The sequence below is a fragment of the Notolepis coatsorum genome (assembly GCF_963971535.1).
Source record: "Notolepis coatsorum genome assembly, contig: SCAFFOLD_70, whole genome shotgun sequence".
Lineage (NCBI taxonomy): Eukaryota > Metazoa > Chordata > Actinopteri > Aulopiformes > Paralepididae > Notolepis > Notolepis coatsorum.
In genome coordinates, this window is record NW_028174564.1 from 387152 (window position 1) to 402469 (window position 15318).

Below are 15318 nucleotides of genomic sequence, written 5' to 3' on the forward strand. Positions count from 1 at the left end.
GGCTTTAAGTTAAAAAAAAATATATATATAAAAAGGTCAGTGATTTATCTGAGGGGGGGGGGGGTGTAATCAAGGCATCAGATACTGTTATTTTAGCCCAATGTTTTATTACTGTTGTCCCAAAACAACCATCGCGTTATTCCTTTCCATCCATTCCCTCGTTTTAGCGGCAACGTTACAGCGGTGTCTCCCTCCCCGGTGTGACGGTGTCTCTCTCCCCCCGGTGTCTCTCTCCCTCCCCGGTGTGACGGTCGGTGTCTCTCTCCCCCCGGTGTCTCTCTCCCTCCCCGGTGTGACGGTGTCTCTCTCTCCCCGGTGTCTCTCTCTCCCCGGTGACTCTCTCTCCCCGGTGTCTCTCTCTCCCCGGTGTCTCTCTCTCCCCGGTGTCTCTCTCCCCCGCCGTGACGCGGTGACCGGGTGAGAGATGTCCTTGAGAGGGTCGGTGCAGGACAGTAAGTGGGCTAGAAGCTAGAACGGGTTATTATTCTGCTGTAGCCTCGTTCCTTCTTCTCGTCAGCCGCCAGCAGGTCATCAGAGCCCGGCGTGATTTCTGAATAGAAGGTCAAAATGTTCCATAGTTCCACTCAACACGGAGCACGTCTGCCATCTAGCGGCAGAGGGAGGTATGGCGCTTCACGTTGTCTACGTGTCTTAAGTGTCTATAACCACAACAATGGAAGGAAAGTAGATCTATATATATTTATTAATTAATTTCTCTGATTTGATGTACCGATTAAACAGAAAGGCTCCCCATGATCAATGTTGGGATGAAATATTACCATAATTAATTTCCATGTGTCGAGATCCTGCGATGGAAACGGAATTCGTTTTTAAAAATCACGAGATGTTGTGTGAAAGTCTCCAGATGACGATGCTGAAGACAGTTTATCAGGTATATAACTGTATATTTATCAGGTATATAACTGTATATTTATCAGGTATATAACTGTATATTTATCAGGTATATAACTGTATATTTATCAGGTATATAACTGTATATTTATCAGGTATATAACTATATATTTATCAGGTATATAACTGTATATTTATCAGGTATATAACTGTATATTTATCAGGTATATAACTGTATATTTATCAGGTATATAACTGTATATTTATCAGGTATATAACTGTATATTTATCAGGTATATAACTATATATTTATCAGGTATATAACTGTATATTTATCAGGTATATAACTGTATATTTATCAGGTATATAACTGTATATTTATCGGTATATAACTATATATTTATCAGGTATATAACTGTATATTTATCAGGTATATAACTGTATATTTATCAGGTATATAACTATATATTTATCAGGTATATAACTGTATATTTATCAGGTATATAACTATATATTTATCAGGTATATAACTATATATTTATCAGGTATATAACTATATATTTATCAGGTATATAACTGTATATTTATCAGGTATATAACTGTATATTTATCAGGTATATAACTGTATATTTATCAGGTATATAACTGTATATTTATCAGGTATATAACTGTATATTTATCAGGTATATAACTGTATATTTATCAGGTATATAACTGTATATTTATCAGGTATATAATTGTATATTTATCAGGTATATAATATACAGGCCTATAGTATTTATATCCACTCACAAAGCAGCAGCGAGACACGTGGTAGAAGTAATACTAATAATATCCCCTGTACTAATTTGTGAATTCCTATTAAAACACAATATAATGAGTGTCTATTCTAGAAAAAGGTTGAATCAATAAACATGTTCCCACCAGAGGTCAAACACATCATCCATTCATCATCTATTCACACGAAGTGGGCTGTTTGAACAGACGATGTTATTCACAGAAATGTAATGTTTTAAACTATACGTCCCCTTTGGTTTAGAAGGACAGATCATTTAAACACACGTCTGAACCTGGTGACGGTGACAGGCAGCATTAGTCAACTAGTGTCATGACTTTTTTTGTGCTCGATTTATTTCAAGAATACATCGTCATTAACATTAATTCCAGTTCATATTTGATTCCAAATAGGACAAGTATTAAAAAAAAAAAAAAAAAAAAAAAAAAAAGAAAATAATTTTAAACACTGTTGATAGTCTATGAAACTAGTGATGGATGCAGGAGACGTGATCTGAACACGTATGAAGCTCATAAGGGTTTTCATGATGGATTACCAATCAATACACCCATCATCCTTCAGGGAGCGACTCTAACGGCTCATTACTGTCCAGATGGAGGAATCATCAGGGATGCCATTCAATTCTAAATGTGCTATATATAATATTGGTTCGACAATACTGGACGTTTTTAAAATAATGTAGTATCATTATGAAATAATATGCAATATTTAAAATTCAAACATTGGCAATATTTTGTCAATATTTAAGCAAACTCGCATGTTTATTTACATGCAAACTAGGTCATCAGCGAGGTCAACTAGTCAATATAGTTACATTAGTGAACTTAAATAATACAATTATTTTTTTATTAAATTGTAGCATTTTATCAATAAAAAAAAAATATATATTGGCAGTCCTGCTCTACATATTGGTTAACCACTAATGTTATATATATACAGTTTATATATTTAATTCAACAAGTCTATGCATATTTTTATTTTTCAGTAAATGTAAAAAAAGACATTTCATTCAGACTGACACAATTTTTCACAATTAAATTTATTCTCAAAAAATACAAAACAATGAAAATAAGTATATGTACACAAACACTATTAAAATAGAATATATATTATACAAAATATGTACAGCTGCCATCCGACCAGCGACTATCTCGTCCTCTTGTCCTTGATGGCGTAGTGCAGGACCAGCGACTATCTCGTCCTCTTGTCCTTGATGGCGTAGTGCAGGACCAGCGACTATCTCGTCCTCTTGTCCTTGATGGCGTAGTGCAGGACCAGCGGCTATCTCGTCCTCTTGTCCTTGATGGCGTAGTGCAGGACCAGTGGCTGCGCCTGCAAGAGAAATCAATAATCACACGGAGGGACAACAACCTTCACTTCCTGTACGTCTAGGAATGCAGGAATACACAGAGACAGTGCTGGACTTTGTTCGTACTTTGGTGGAAGAAACAATCCCCACTACCACAATTAAAGTTTACCCAAATCAAAAACCCTGGGTAGACAAATCCGACCATGAAGCTCTGAAAGCGCGCACCACAGCATACAACGACGGCCTGGTGGCAGGCAACATGAATTACCACAAGGTGGCGCGACACAACGTAAGGAGGAAAGTAATAGAGGCAAAACGGCGCTACAGGGATAAAATTGAACTCCAGTTTGAACAGGCTGACTCCAGAGCTATGTGGCAGGGCCTCAGAATGATGACAGACTACAAAGGCACCTCCCTCAAACTGAACAGTGACATCTCCTTAGCAAATTATCTCAATACCTTCTATGGAAGGTTTGAGGCTGGTAATAACAACACCAGCCTACAAGCCACGGAAATGGGGGGGGGGGTCTGCTGATGGAGACTCAGTGTTCAGGGTAATAGAGCATGAGGTGAGGCGGACCTTTAAAAAAGTGAATATCAGGAAGGCAGCAGGTCCGGACGGCATCCCCGGCCGCGTCCTAAAAGTCTGTGCCGACCAACTGGCCACAGTATTCACTGACATATTTAACCTGTCCTTAGAACAGGCTGTCATCCCCACCTGTCTGAAGAAGTCCACTATCATCCCTGTACCTAAAAAATCCAAGCCTGCTTGCCTCAATGACTACCGCCCTGTAGCTCTCACCTCCATAGCCATGAAGTGCTTTGAGAAGTATAGTAAAGGGCTACAACTGCTCCTCCCTCCCCATCAACCTGGACCCCCTGCAATTTGCATACCGCCCCAACAGGTCCACGGAGGACGCCATAGCCCATGTGCTGCACACAGCAGCATCACACCTGGACAAGAGGCAGGGGAACTATGTGAGAATGCTATTCATCGACTACAGCTCAGCATTCAATACCATAGTCCCCTCCAAACTCATAGCCAAGCTCAGGGACCTGGGCTTGAACTATGATCTCTGCCAGTGGGTCTTGGACTTCCTGACAGGCAGACCCCAGGTGGTGAGAGCAGGCAACTGCACCTCCTCATCCATCACCCTCAACATAGGGCCCCCCCAGGGCTGTGTTCTGAGTCCCCTCCTCTACTCCCTGTACACACACGACTGTGTGGCTCAGCGGAGTAACAACACAATCATCAAATTTGCTGACGACACAGTAGTGGTGGGCCTGATCTCTGAAAACGACGAGAGGGCCTACCAGGAAGAGGTCAAGGTCCTGGCGGGATGGTGCCAGGAGAACAGCCTCTCCCTGAACGTCAGCAAAACAAAGGAGATGATTGTGGACTTCAGGAGGTCGGGGGTCAAGGACTACAGCCCCCTCAGCATCGACGGGGCACCGGTTGAGAGAGTGAACAGCTTTAAGTACCTCGGAGCCCACATATCCGAGGACTTGACATGGACCACACACATTGACAGTGTTGTGAAGAAGGCACGACAACGCCTCTACTTCCTCAGGCGCCTAAGGAAGTTCCAAGTCAGTCAGAAGATCCTTAAGAACTTCTACTCATGTACAATAGAGAGCATCCTGACTGGAACCATCACCTCCTGGTTTGGGAATAGCACTGCACAAGACCGAAGCAGACTACAAAGAGTGACACGTTCAGCCGAACGCACAATTGGAGGGGGGCTCCCCACCCTCCAGAACATTTACAACAAGCGGTGCAGGGGTAAGGCTAAGAGAATCATCAAGGACTCCAGCCACCCGAACAACTGCCTCTTTGAACTGCTGCGGTCAGGCAAGCGATACCGGAGTCTCAAGGCGAGCACAGAAAGACTCAGAAGAAGCTTCTATCCCCAGGCCATCAGGCTGCTAAACGAACAATGAACACTACACAACAACCATCAAATGCACACAGCACACACATCCACACGCACACACTCACTTTAAACAAACAACACACTGCAGCACCCACTCTCCACACTTTTAGATCACCTAAAGACACGTTATATTTATTGATAAAGGATTTGCACTACAACTCGTACACCTTAATGTAAATTGTACCTAAATTGTACCTCATCCCATTTCTGCTTTGCACTATATAGTATTGTATATTAGTACACTGCATAGTATATTGTATATTATATGGTAACTCAGTTACGTCTATTCTGCATCGAACATTGTACATATGTCAATACTGAACACTGTGACCTCATTTTTTACTTCTAATTTACATGCTATACTATGTTATTTCATACTTATCTTGTCTTGCACAGTCTCTGGAGCGTAACAGTAAGAAGCATTTTGTATAAAAGTATTCTGTACTTCTGTATGACAACTATTAAAGAAACTTGAAACTTGAAACCTGGGACTTAACCACAGACCTGGGACTTAACCACAGACCTGGGACTTAACCACAGACCTGGGACACAGACCTGGGACTTAACCACATACCTGGGACTTAACCACAGACCAGGGACTTAACCACAGACCTGGGACTTAACCACAGACCTGGGACTTAACCACAGACCTGGGACTTAACCACAGACCTGGGACTTAACCACAGACCTGGGACACAGACCTGGGACTTAACCACAGACCTGGGACTTAACCACAGACCTGGGACTTAACCACAGACCAGGGACTTAACCACAGACATGGGACTTAACCACAGACCTGGACTTAACCACAGACATGGGACTTAACCACAGACCTGGACTTAACCACAGACCTGGGTCTTAACCACAGACCTGGGACTTAACCACAGACCTGGACTTAACCACAGACCTGAGACTTAACCACAGACCTGGACTTAACCACAGACCTGGGTCTTAACCACAGACCTGGGACTTAACCACAGACCTGGGACTTAACCACAGACCTGGACTTAACCACAGACCTGGGTCTTAACCACAGACCTGGGACTTAACCACAGACCTGGGACTTAACCACAGACCTGCAGGGAGTAACTACTACCAACTGTATTGTGTGTAGATCAAACATCTCTGATGGAGGGATAGATTATTTAATTATTTGTGCAACCAATGAAAAGGTAAATGTTTTATGTTTTTTATAATGTTTTTGTTTTTGAGAAAATGTGTTTTATATTGTAACGTTTACTCGTTTCCATGAAAACTACAATACCCATAAGCCTCGCTGATCTTTGACTAATCACAGCTCTGACATCCTGGGTAAGTAGCCTCCTCATCTCATTCAGCTTTGTTTTCATTGATGCCATGAACAATCCAAAACACGAAACCTATGGTGTTGCAAGCTGGTATTCACTAGTCTGTAATTCTAATAGAGTATTCTGGTAAATGGTGCATTTATATAACATAGTGGTGCACGATAAATCGGCCGCCGATATATAATATCGGCCGATAATGGTCCTTTTTTTACACATCGGTATCGGGCCGATAAAAAGAAAAGAAAAGAATACATATATATTTTTTTTTGTTTAACATGTTTTGGTCTTAAATTGTTTAAAAATATCAGTAATTTCTGAAAATAAATTACAAAAGTAAAAAAAAAAAAAAAATGCGTTTAGTAAAATAGCTCGTAATTTGATTATGATAAAAATGTGTTTTCTATACAGAAATATCGACATCGGTAAATATCGTTATTGGCCAGAACAGCAATATTAATATCGGTTATCAGCCACAATTTTCACATCGGTGCATCACTAATATAACAGCTTTTATCCAAAGTGCTTTACAATTTTGTTCCTCACATTAGGGCTGAGCCCAAACGTTCAAACCTTCGTTTGTTATGTTGGCATACGAATCTTAATTAATGGGTTCGAACCTCCACGTTTTTATTTATTTAAATCGTTAAATTTTAATTGTATTTATTTATTTTACACTAAAAATATATATCAGAATGTGAAATATATCAGAATATCACAGTACTAAGTGTCATACTCAAGGACACTTCAAGATGCTACCCGGGAGGAGCGGGAATTGAACCGGGAACCTTCAGATTACCGACTGCTCTGCCTCCCACTGTTGCCCCCCCCCCCCCCTGACCCCACTCTGTTGCCCCCCCCCCTATTCTGTCTGTTGTTCTGACTATTGTCAATATATGGTTTGTCAATATTACTCTCAGCTACACAAAAAAAATATATAATTGATATTCTCCTTTGGTTCATTACAATTTACTCAAGCCTAGTAACAGACACAATATTTCGGACACTGGGAATACATTCACTGAGGTCCATAGATGTCCCTAGATACCAAGAACATGCTAATGGGCCTTGTAGAAGTGGAGCAATCTTCCATTTACTTAGGTACCGTATGTATTTTTAGGCTGATTTTCAGAAAATAGGGCTAGGGCTCAAGAGGTTAAATGTAGCCAAGAGTAAAGACCCTAACCCTATAAAAAGGCATTTTGAGCGTTTCAGCACTACGTTTGTTTAGCAATGATTTTAAGTGTTATTAGCGAAATAGGAGCTTATAAAAAGATCTCTGCGCATTGCATCGGAAAACGTTTGATTAAAATGTGAGAACATGCGTCAGCTAAATGACAAAATGTAAACAGGAAGCACTCGTGAAATCGATGTAGTCCAGAGAAAGGGCTTTCGATAGACATCTAAATTTCATAAAACTACACTACCCAGCTCACACCAGCTGCCGACAAAGGAAGGAACACATTTATTTTCTTACAAACAATGACTGGAATGTAATGTTTATATCTCACAGGTCGAACAAACCTCAACGGTATTGCCATAAAATACAACATATATTGTTTCTTTACCTTTCTGTGAACGTCTAGGAAAAATCCCTGGCTCATTCCGGTAAAAAATGGCAGAACCATCGTCATTATCCGGAATAGTAGATTTCATTCATGGTTTTTGCTGCCCTCTACTGGGTGCCTGGTGGTACTAAATCCACATTTAACTATGCCATCAGATAGACGAGGTCTGTGGCTTTTAAAAGAGGTATTACAAGACCATAATAGAGCCATTTATAGGCCTGGCATTTTATATTCTATATTAATATTTCATATAGCATGTGAATGTACTGAAAATGTACTGAAAAATCCAGTACAGTATCTACAAAAAGCCCTATAAATGATCTGCCCTTTGTTCATTTGCTTAACCTTTTACAATACTTGTTCTCAAGAAGTAGCTGAATGAGCTCAGTGGCATCTATTTGCTTTTGATCCATGTTAGCATGGTGGTATTCACCGTCAAAGATGAGAAAAAAAGACACAATAACAGACACAATATCTCTTGAGACTGGGAATACATTCCCTGAGGTCCATAGATGTCCCTAGGTACAAAGAACATGCAAATGACCTTGTAGTTATAGAGCCATTCTTCATTTACTATGTACTTATTTCTACATATTTTTGCTATAAGAGAAACAAACAAAACACTGTCCCATATACAGAGAAGCTGTATCAGTCGTATGGTCCTAATATCTGAATGTCATATATCTGAATTTTGGGGTGCACCGATGTATCGGTCGGGTATCGGTATCGGACGATAAGTGCCTTGTTGACTGCAATCGGCCTATCGGCCGATATGCTCGAATGTGCCGATGGCAGTAGCCGATAAGTTCAGTCGCGTCCTGCTGGCGCCGCCCCCAGTTCCCCACACACACACACAAGCTACTGCATCAAAGTTACTACTAAATATTCAACATTCTCTTTTGAGACTCCGCTTCAGACTCTTATCATTTGGCACTAAAAGCTAAACATTGTCACCGATATGGCTGTCTGCAACATGTCATTAATTGTGTACGTGAGGTGGTCGCTCAGTGACGACGCTAACGTGAGCTAGGTTAGCTAGCATGAGCTACCGGGAGATGGAAGACTAACGTTACTGGTGAAAATGTGATTTACGTTGGAATACTCCTTTGCCAACTTGCTGTACTTTGCTTGCAGGTCTGCAGCCATTATTGCTGGATTATGAATAGCCCCAACTTTAGCCAAGGTAACGTTATGGATAATGTTTGTGGAAAAAAAGTCTGCACACCGTATATAGTGTTCCCAAGTTTTAATGTACTTGAACACAACGTTTCGGCCTGTGGCCTTTTTCAAGTGTCCAAAGACCACAGGCCGAAACGTTGTGTTCAAGTACATTAAAACTTGGGAACACGGCTGCAGACTTTTTTTCCACAAACATTACAGATCTATTTCGAGTCTAGCACCCGTGACTACATTTGGGATGTGCGTGAGTCTTTTCTACAACGTTATGGATAAACCTTTAACGTTAGTTAACGCTAGCTTTCGGTTAGCTGTTCAATGCTATTAATAACACAACCAAGCGAACCCATCACAGCTCCCCGTCAACACCCCTCTCTCGGGAAGATGGCATTTAAGAAAGTATCTGCGGGTGCTCCAGTAGCACACCATGTTACCGCGCTCGCGCGGGACTCCGTGCTGCGTCACGGATCTGGTTGACTCCGAGTTCGATTCCCGGACTCGCCGTCATTTGCCGAATGTCTCCCCCTGCTCTCTCTCCCGTTTCACCCTGCAACTGTCGCTCATGCTTGACCAGGAAAGCGATAAACGCTAAAAAATAAAGTTTAAAAAAAAAAAAAGTATCTGCTGTTGCTCAAAGAGCCCTGATAGTTGTACCCAATCCATTCTGCAATCTGTTAATAAAGTTTTCAATCAGACAAATGTATAGAAAGGCTTTGTTTTATTATAACATTTGTTGCAGTAAAATCATTGTCTCGTTTGGTCATCCTGTGGAGCGCTGGTCGGCGGGCAGCTAACGTATTAGCTACGGTAAGCTTGTTGTGGTTCTCGCAAGCAGATCAATGGCGGCATGCCCGGAAGTAGAAAATGAATAAACGCTTGCCGATTGGTGGTAAGAACAGCAGGAGGTGGGTGCTAGCGGTGTGACGTAATTGGCCGAATCGACTGTCAATCAAAATGGTTCTATTGCATTGGTTGAGACAATAGTATCCATCTGCAGGCCGCCAGGCCATACTGGGAGGCCTGTATCAGTTCCGCAACCGTTCCTATTTCCGGGGTAGGCCTGATTGGCCCCGACAGGCACGTGACCCGCCGCGGCCACGCCCCGCGGCAGCCCGAGGACACGGCAACGAGGCTGCTGTGGTTCACCGCCGCTTTCCGCCTTCAACGCCGCCCGCAGCAGCAAATTTGCGCGAGCGCAGGATTATTTCAGTGTGTATCATGCAATCATTTATCATTTAACATTTGAAAGGCATACATTGTTGTATGAAATAAAATAGTATAGAGACATATGTACTAGGGGTGTAACGGTACGCGGATACGTACTGTACCGCGTCAATGTGGTCCTCCGGTACAGTACGGGCTGTGCACCGTACGATTGCAACGGTGCGGAACCTTTTTTTGCTGAACTTAAATCCCCCCGGCCCCACGTAATTTATCAACAACACTGCGGTCTGCTGTGAGCATTATAAAACAAACGTGTGTTTAACCGACCGTGAATTAAAGTGTCAATGCCGTTTGTCATTTTAACAGCAGATACTTTCTTAAATGCCATCCTCCCAACAGAGCAGTGTGACGGGGAGCTCTGATGGGTTCGCTTGCTGGTGTTAGCATTAGCTGAAGAGCTAGTTTTAGCTTAACGTTACCTTGGCTAAAGTTGGGACTATTCATAATCCAGCAATAATGGCTGCAGACCTGCAAGCAAAGTACAGCAAGTTGGCAAAGGAGTATTCCAACGTAAATCACATTTTCACCAGTAAAGTTACAGTCTTTCCATCTGCCGGTAGCTCCATGCTAGCTCACCTAGCTCACGTTAGCGTCGTCACTGAACCACCTCGCATACACAATTAATGACATGTTGCGGACAGCCATATCGGTGACAATGTTTAGCTTTTAGTGCCAAATGATAAGAGTCTGAGGCGGAGTCTCAAAAGAGAAAGTTGAATATTTATTGTGCAAAAATCACAACAGATCCTCTCCAACGGAGCCTTGTAGACTGAGTAGGGTATATCTGCAGAGCCACTTGGTAACGAGTGCAACACCGTGTAATGTCCGTGTGGATCGTTGGAGTAGGGTATATCTGCAGTGCTGCAGCCCCATACTCAGTGTATAGATTTGTATTAGTATCATAATCAATCACCTGTTGTTGAATAAATACCATTACTTTCTAGTTATTACTAAAAAACAGTATATATAAAACAGTAGCTGTATAAAAAAAAAGTATAATTTATAATTTAATTAAAAAATTTCTTTTTAATGTATGCACTGGTATCACCCCCCCCCCCCACCCCCACTGTACCGAAAAAATACCGAACCGTGACTTCAAAACCGAGGTACGTACCGAACCGTGGATTTTGTGTACCGTTACACCCCTAATATGTACAGCGTTCGATGCAGAATAGAAGTAACTGAGTTACCATACAATATACAATACGCTATAGTGCAAAGCAGAAATGGGATGAGGTACAATTTACAGTAAGGTGTATGCGTTGCAGTGCAAATGCTGGCGCGCTCAAGAGACCGTTACTGTACCATACAATATACAATGCAATGTACCAATATACAATACGCTATAGTGCAAAGCAGAAATGGGATGAGGTACAATTTACAGTAAGGTGTACGCGTTGCAGTGCAAATGCTTCTTACTGTTGCGCTCCAGAGACCGTTACTGTACCATACATACAATATACAATATACAATACGCTATAGTGCAACGCAGAAATGGGATGAGGTACAATTTACAGTAAGGTGTATGCGTTGCAGTTCAAATGCTTCTTACTGTTGCGCTCCAGAGACCGTTACTGTACCATACAATATACAATACGCTATAGTGCAATGCACGTTAAAAAAAATAAAAAATAAAAAATTTAAGGGAATCGAACTTGTCACAAACGGACCATAGGATCCACAGCCAAGCAGCGTTACCAATTGAGCTAGTTGTCGATGGTAAAAAAGGGGGGATTACTGCTACATAATGCTGCCGTGACGGAGCTCCGCCGCGACAATATTATTAAACAGCGGCTCTGTCATTGAAGTGGGAAAAGTGAGCCGTATTGTATATTAGTACATTGCATAGTATATTGTATAGCGTATGGTAACTCTGCGGCGTTGAAGGCGGAAAGCGGCGGTGAACCACAGCAGCCTCGTTGCCGCGTCCTGGGGCTGCCGCGGGGCGTGGCCGCGGCGGGTCACATGCCTGTCGGGGCCAATCAGGCCTACCCCGGAAATAGGAACGGTTGCGGAACTGATACAGGCTACTGGGAGAGGGATAGTGCTACATGGCATGGTGGAATTAATACCATAAACATATTTCTTGATGTTTCCTTTTTTTAAGTAAGTAAAGAGGCCTACAAATACAAACATACACATACAAATATACAGTAGTTTCATTAAAAAAAAAAATTACAAAAGAATATATATAAAAAAAGAATTACAAATACTTTTTTTTGCCACAAATATCGGTATCGGCCGATTGTGTTAGTTGAACAATCGGTATCGGTATCGGTGGCCAATTTTCATATCGGTGCATCCCTAGTTTAATTCAAGCTAAGAGCTAAGAGGTATTTGTGATGGATATCTGGTTGTCACATTGATTTTGGGGCATGTTGTCGCAGGAAACCCAATAGAATCAATTGAGATTTATTATTATTATAATAATTATTAATCATTATTTTTTTCTAATTTATATAAAAGTATAATATAAGTGTTTTCAACAGAAAAATATTATAAGATGATAACTTCATTAGAAACAGGTCACTATGGTGCATCCTCTGGAATTACACTAAAACCATAGAAATTAAACCAAATCTATTACGCAGTTTTCTATAGTGTAGTGACTCACAACATTGATGTAATTTCATACAGGACTAAACTAATTCATTAGAAACGGGTCCACATTAGTACGACATAATTGTTTGGTTTTCAGAGGCTACAGTCAAGTAACGTTTTCTGAATCAATATGGTAGCTTTGAATATGGAATGTTTAAAAAGTGAGAATTATTCCTGTTATTTCTATAAGCCGCAGAGTCTATAGTATTGTGACCCCATAGCCTGCTATGGGACAAGCTGTCAAGGTGTAATGAACTGCTCATTCGTTTGGTTTACAATCATTTATGAAAAAAGTAATAGTGACTATTTTTAGATGTGACTTAATTTGGTTCATCACTATAGAAAGTGGATTTCAAAACAAGCAATGCTGAGAAATACACCTGTGAGTAAAAAGTGTGACAACTAGCCCTGATCTCCCCTACCTCTACAGATGATGAAATTATGTCTACTGATTAATTCTACCATAAAAATACAAGGGATGACGTAATTGGCTCAGTTTATAAAGTAAAATCTTGTTTTTCCCCAACTGTAATTTTCTATGATGACTATGTTCACAAACTCCTATATTGTAAGTAGGGATGGCAGCTATCCGATACTCTGTATCGGGCCGATACTGGTCAAATTCACAGGATCGGATATCGGAAAAACAGGAAGCATTTTCCGATCGGATACATGCCGTAAAGCGTGTCATCACGTGAACAGTAGTAGCGCTACAACAATGTTAGCGTTAGCTAAACGTGAGCGCCGCGGTGATGTCAGCTGTGTGGAGTTATTTTAACACTTTCAGTGCCCATCACGTCACATCACGTTTGATCAGCCCAATACCTGAATGCCCACGACGTTTATTAGCGTTTTATTTTTTTATTAGCGATCTGAATTCATATTTCATCAACCGAGTCTCCCGTTGGTATGCAGCCCCTGTAGGAGCTCAGATGTGAAAAAATCGCCCCCTATCGTCTCCCAGATGGTAATGCACCCTTTTGGAATGGACTCAATGAAAATGGATGAGACAAGAAAAATCCGGAATCCACATTTTACTTCTCAGGCATGTAACCCGAGCCGATCGGATTCATTGTGGACCCTCAGAACAGCGTGGAATACATGTGTACAGTATGTAGCGTCGGATCAATAAAATCGATCAATATTTGGAATGGCGATCAGGAATTGGAATAATCTTTTTGGATAACATCTGATCTCAGGTAAGGAATGTATTTTACCAGTCTTAGGATAATCAGACCTGTTTTCACGGAGATATAAGCTTTTCCCCTATGTGTGTGTGAGGAACTCAGATAATAGATTTTCAGCTCGCGGCCCCAGCGTGCATACGTACACATATACTATCGCTAATCTAGCGTTTATTTGAAAACGATTCATAAATAGGCCGAAAAATTACAGTTTTTGCGTATTCTAGAATATTTCAGTAAACGTCTTTTATCATGGAATCTTTTTATTTTCCTTGAAAACGAGGGCTTTTCAAAATGCTATAAAACGAAAATTAACCGATAAAAAAACAATCCGCTTCTACAATGTTGACTGGAAAACTAGTCATTGATAAGCGACGGGCAGATTAGACACATAACCATAATTTAAAACATAGATTAGGCGTTATTAACGCTAACATTGAAGTGGATGGTGGGCATTCAAGCACTAAATCGTGCGCCCCCTGCTGGCACAAAGTGTTAAGCTCAAAGAAGAAAAAGGCAAAACAGCCTGTGGTGTTATGTTAATGTTGCGTGCTAATACGACCCCACCGTACTGGGGTCACGGACAGGTACGCAGGGCAGAGTAGACTAGGAGCGGATACTGGTGGAGCTACGGAGCTAACGGCTAACAATAAAGACACTCACAAATACAGAGGACTCACGTGTATACTTGTGGAATAACACGACATAGCCAAGTGTAATATCTGAAACGGAAGTATTTCTACCTCTGGAAACCATTCAGAAGAGCAAGAAACTCCCTGCAGACGGTAACAAAGCAAAGCTGATAACTAACAGAGAAAATAACCGAATTTAATGTGAAGGACGACCAGCCCCTTTCTGTTGTTGAAAATGTAGGTTTTTTCCGACGCTTAACACATCCACCGCCAAAAATGGCTTTACGACGGGTTTCAAGGTCATGCGAATTCCGCCATTCCACGGCGTACGACGTTATTGAGATCATATTTAATTTTTTCGGCATGGTATTCATAATTCCCTCACCCAGCCTAGGCTGATACAGTGGGAGCCTGCACAACAGTGCAACGCTTCAATACCGCCGCCTGGTGGATGATCGGGCGAGTTACCAAACCGGAAATGGATCGAGTCGATCTCCGTGCATCTGGGAAATGCGTCCCCGGTCACATATTGTTGCGGGACTCTAGACACACATCCGTGTATATGGATCGCTGCCATAATTCAATAATCGATATGATTTGGGCGTTTATTTCGCCATACAAACCGGAAATGGATCTAGTCGATCTACGTCAAATAAGTGGGATCTTTTTCCTCCAGTCTCATTGGCGAACGGTAAGAGGACAGTAACGTTACTTTCAGCGTGATTGTTTATTATTATT

The 15318-nt window shown here is 41.4% G+C and overlaps 1 protein-coding gene across 5 annotated transcripts in view; it reads right to left on the reverse strand.

The window, feature by feature from the left end:
- Window positions 1-2737: 2737 nt before the first annotated feature.
- Window positions 2738-15318, reverse strand: part of pcgf1 (polycomb group ring finger 1) — a 106168-nt gene continuing 93587 nt past the window's right edge. For all 5 annotated transcript variants that reach the window (XM_084338568.1, XM_084338567.1, XM_084338565.1 and 2 more), the window contains one exon: window positions 2738-2980. In XM_084338568.1, coding sequence (XP_084194694.1) covers window positions 2930-2980 — 51 coding nt within the window. In that variant the 3' untranslated portion in view covers window positions 2738-2929. The remainder of the gene's footprint in view (window positions 2981-15318) is intronic.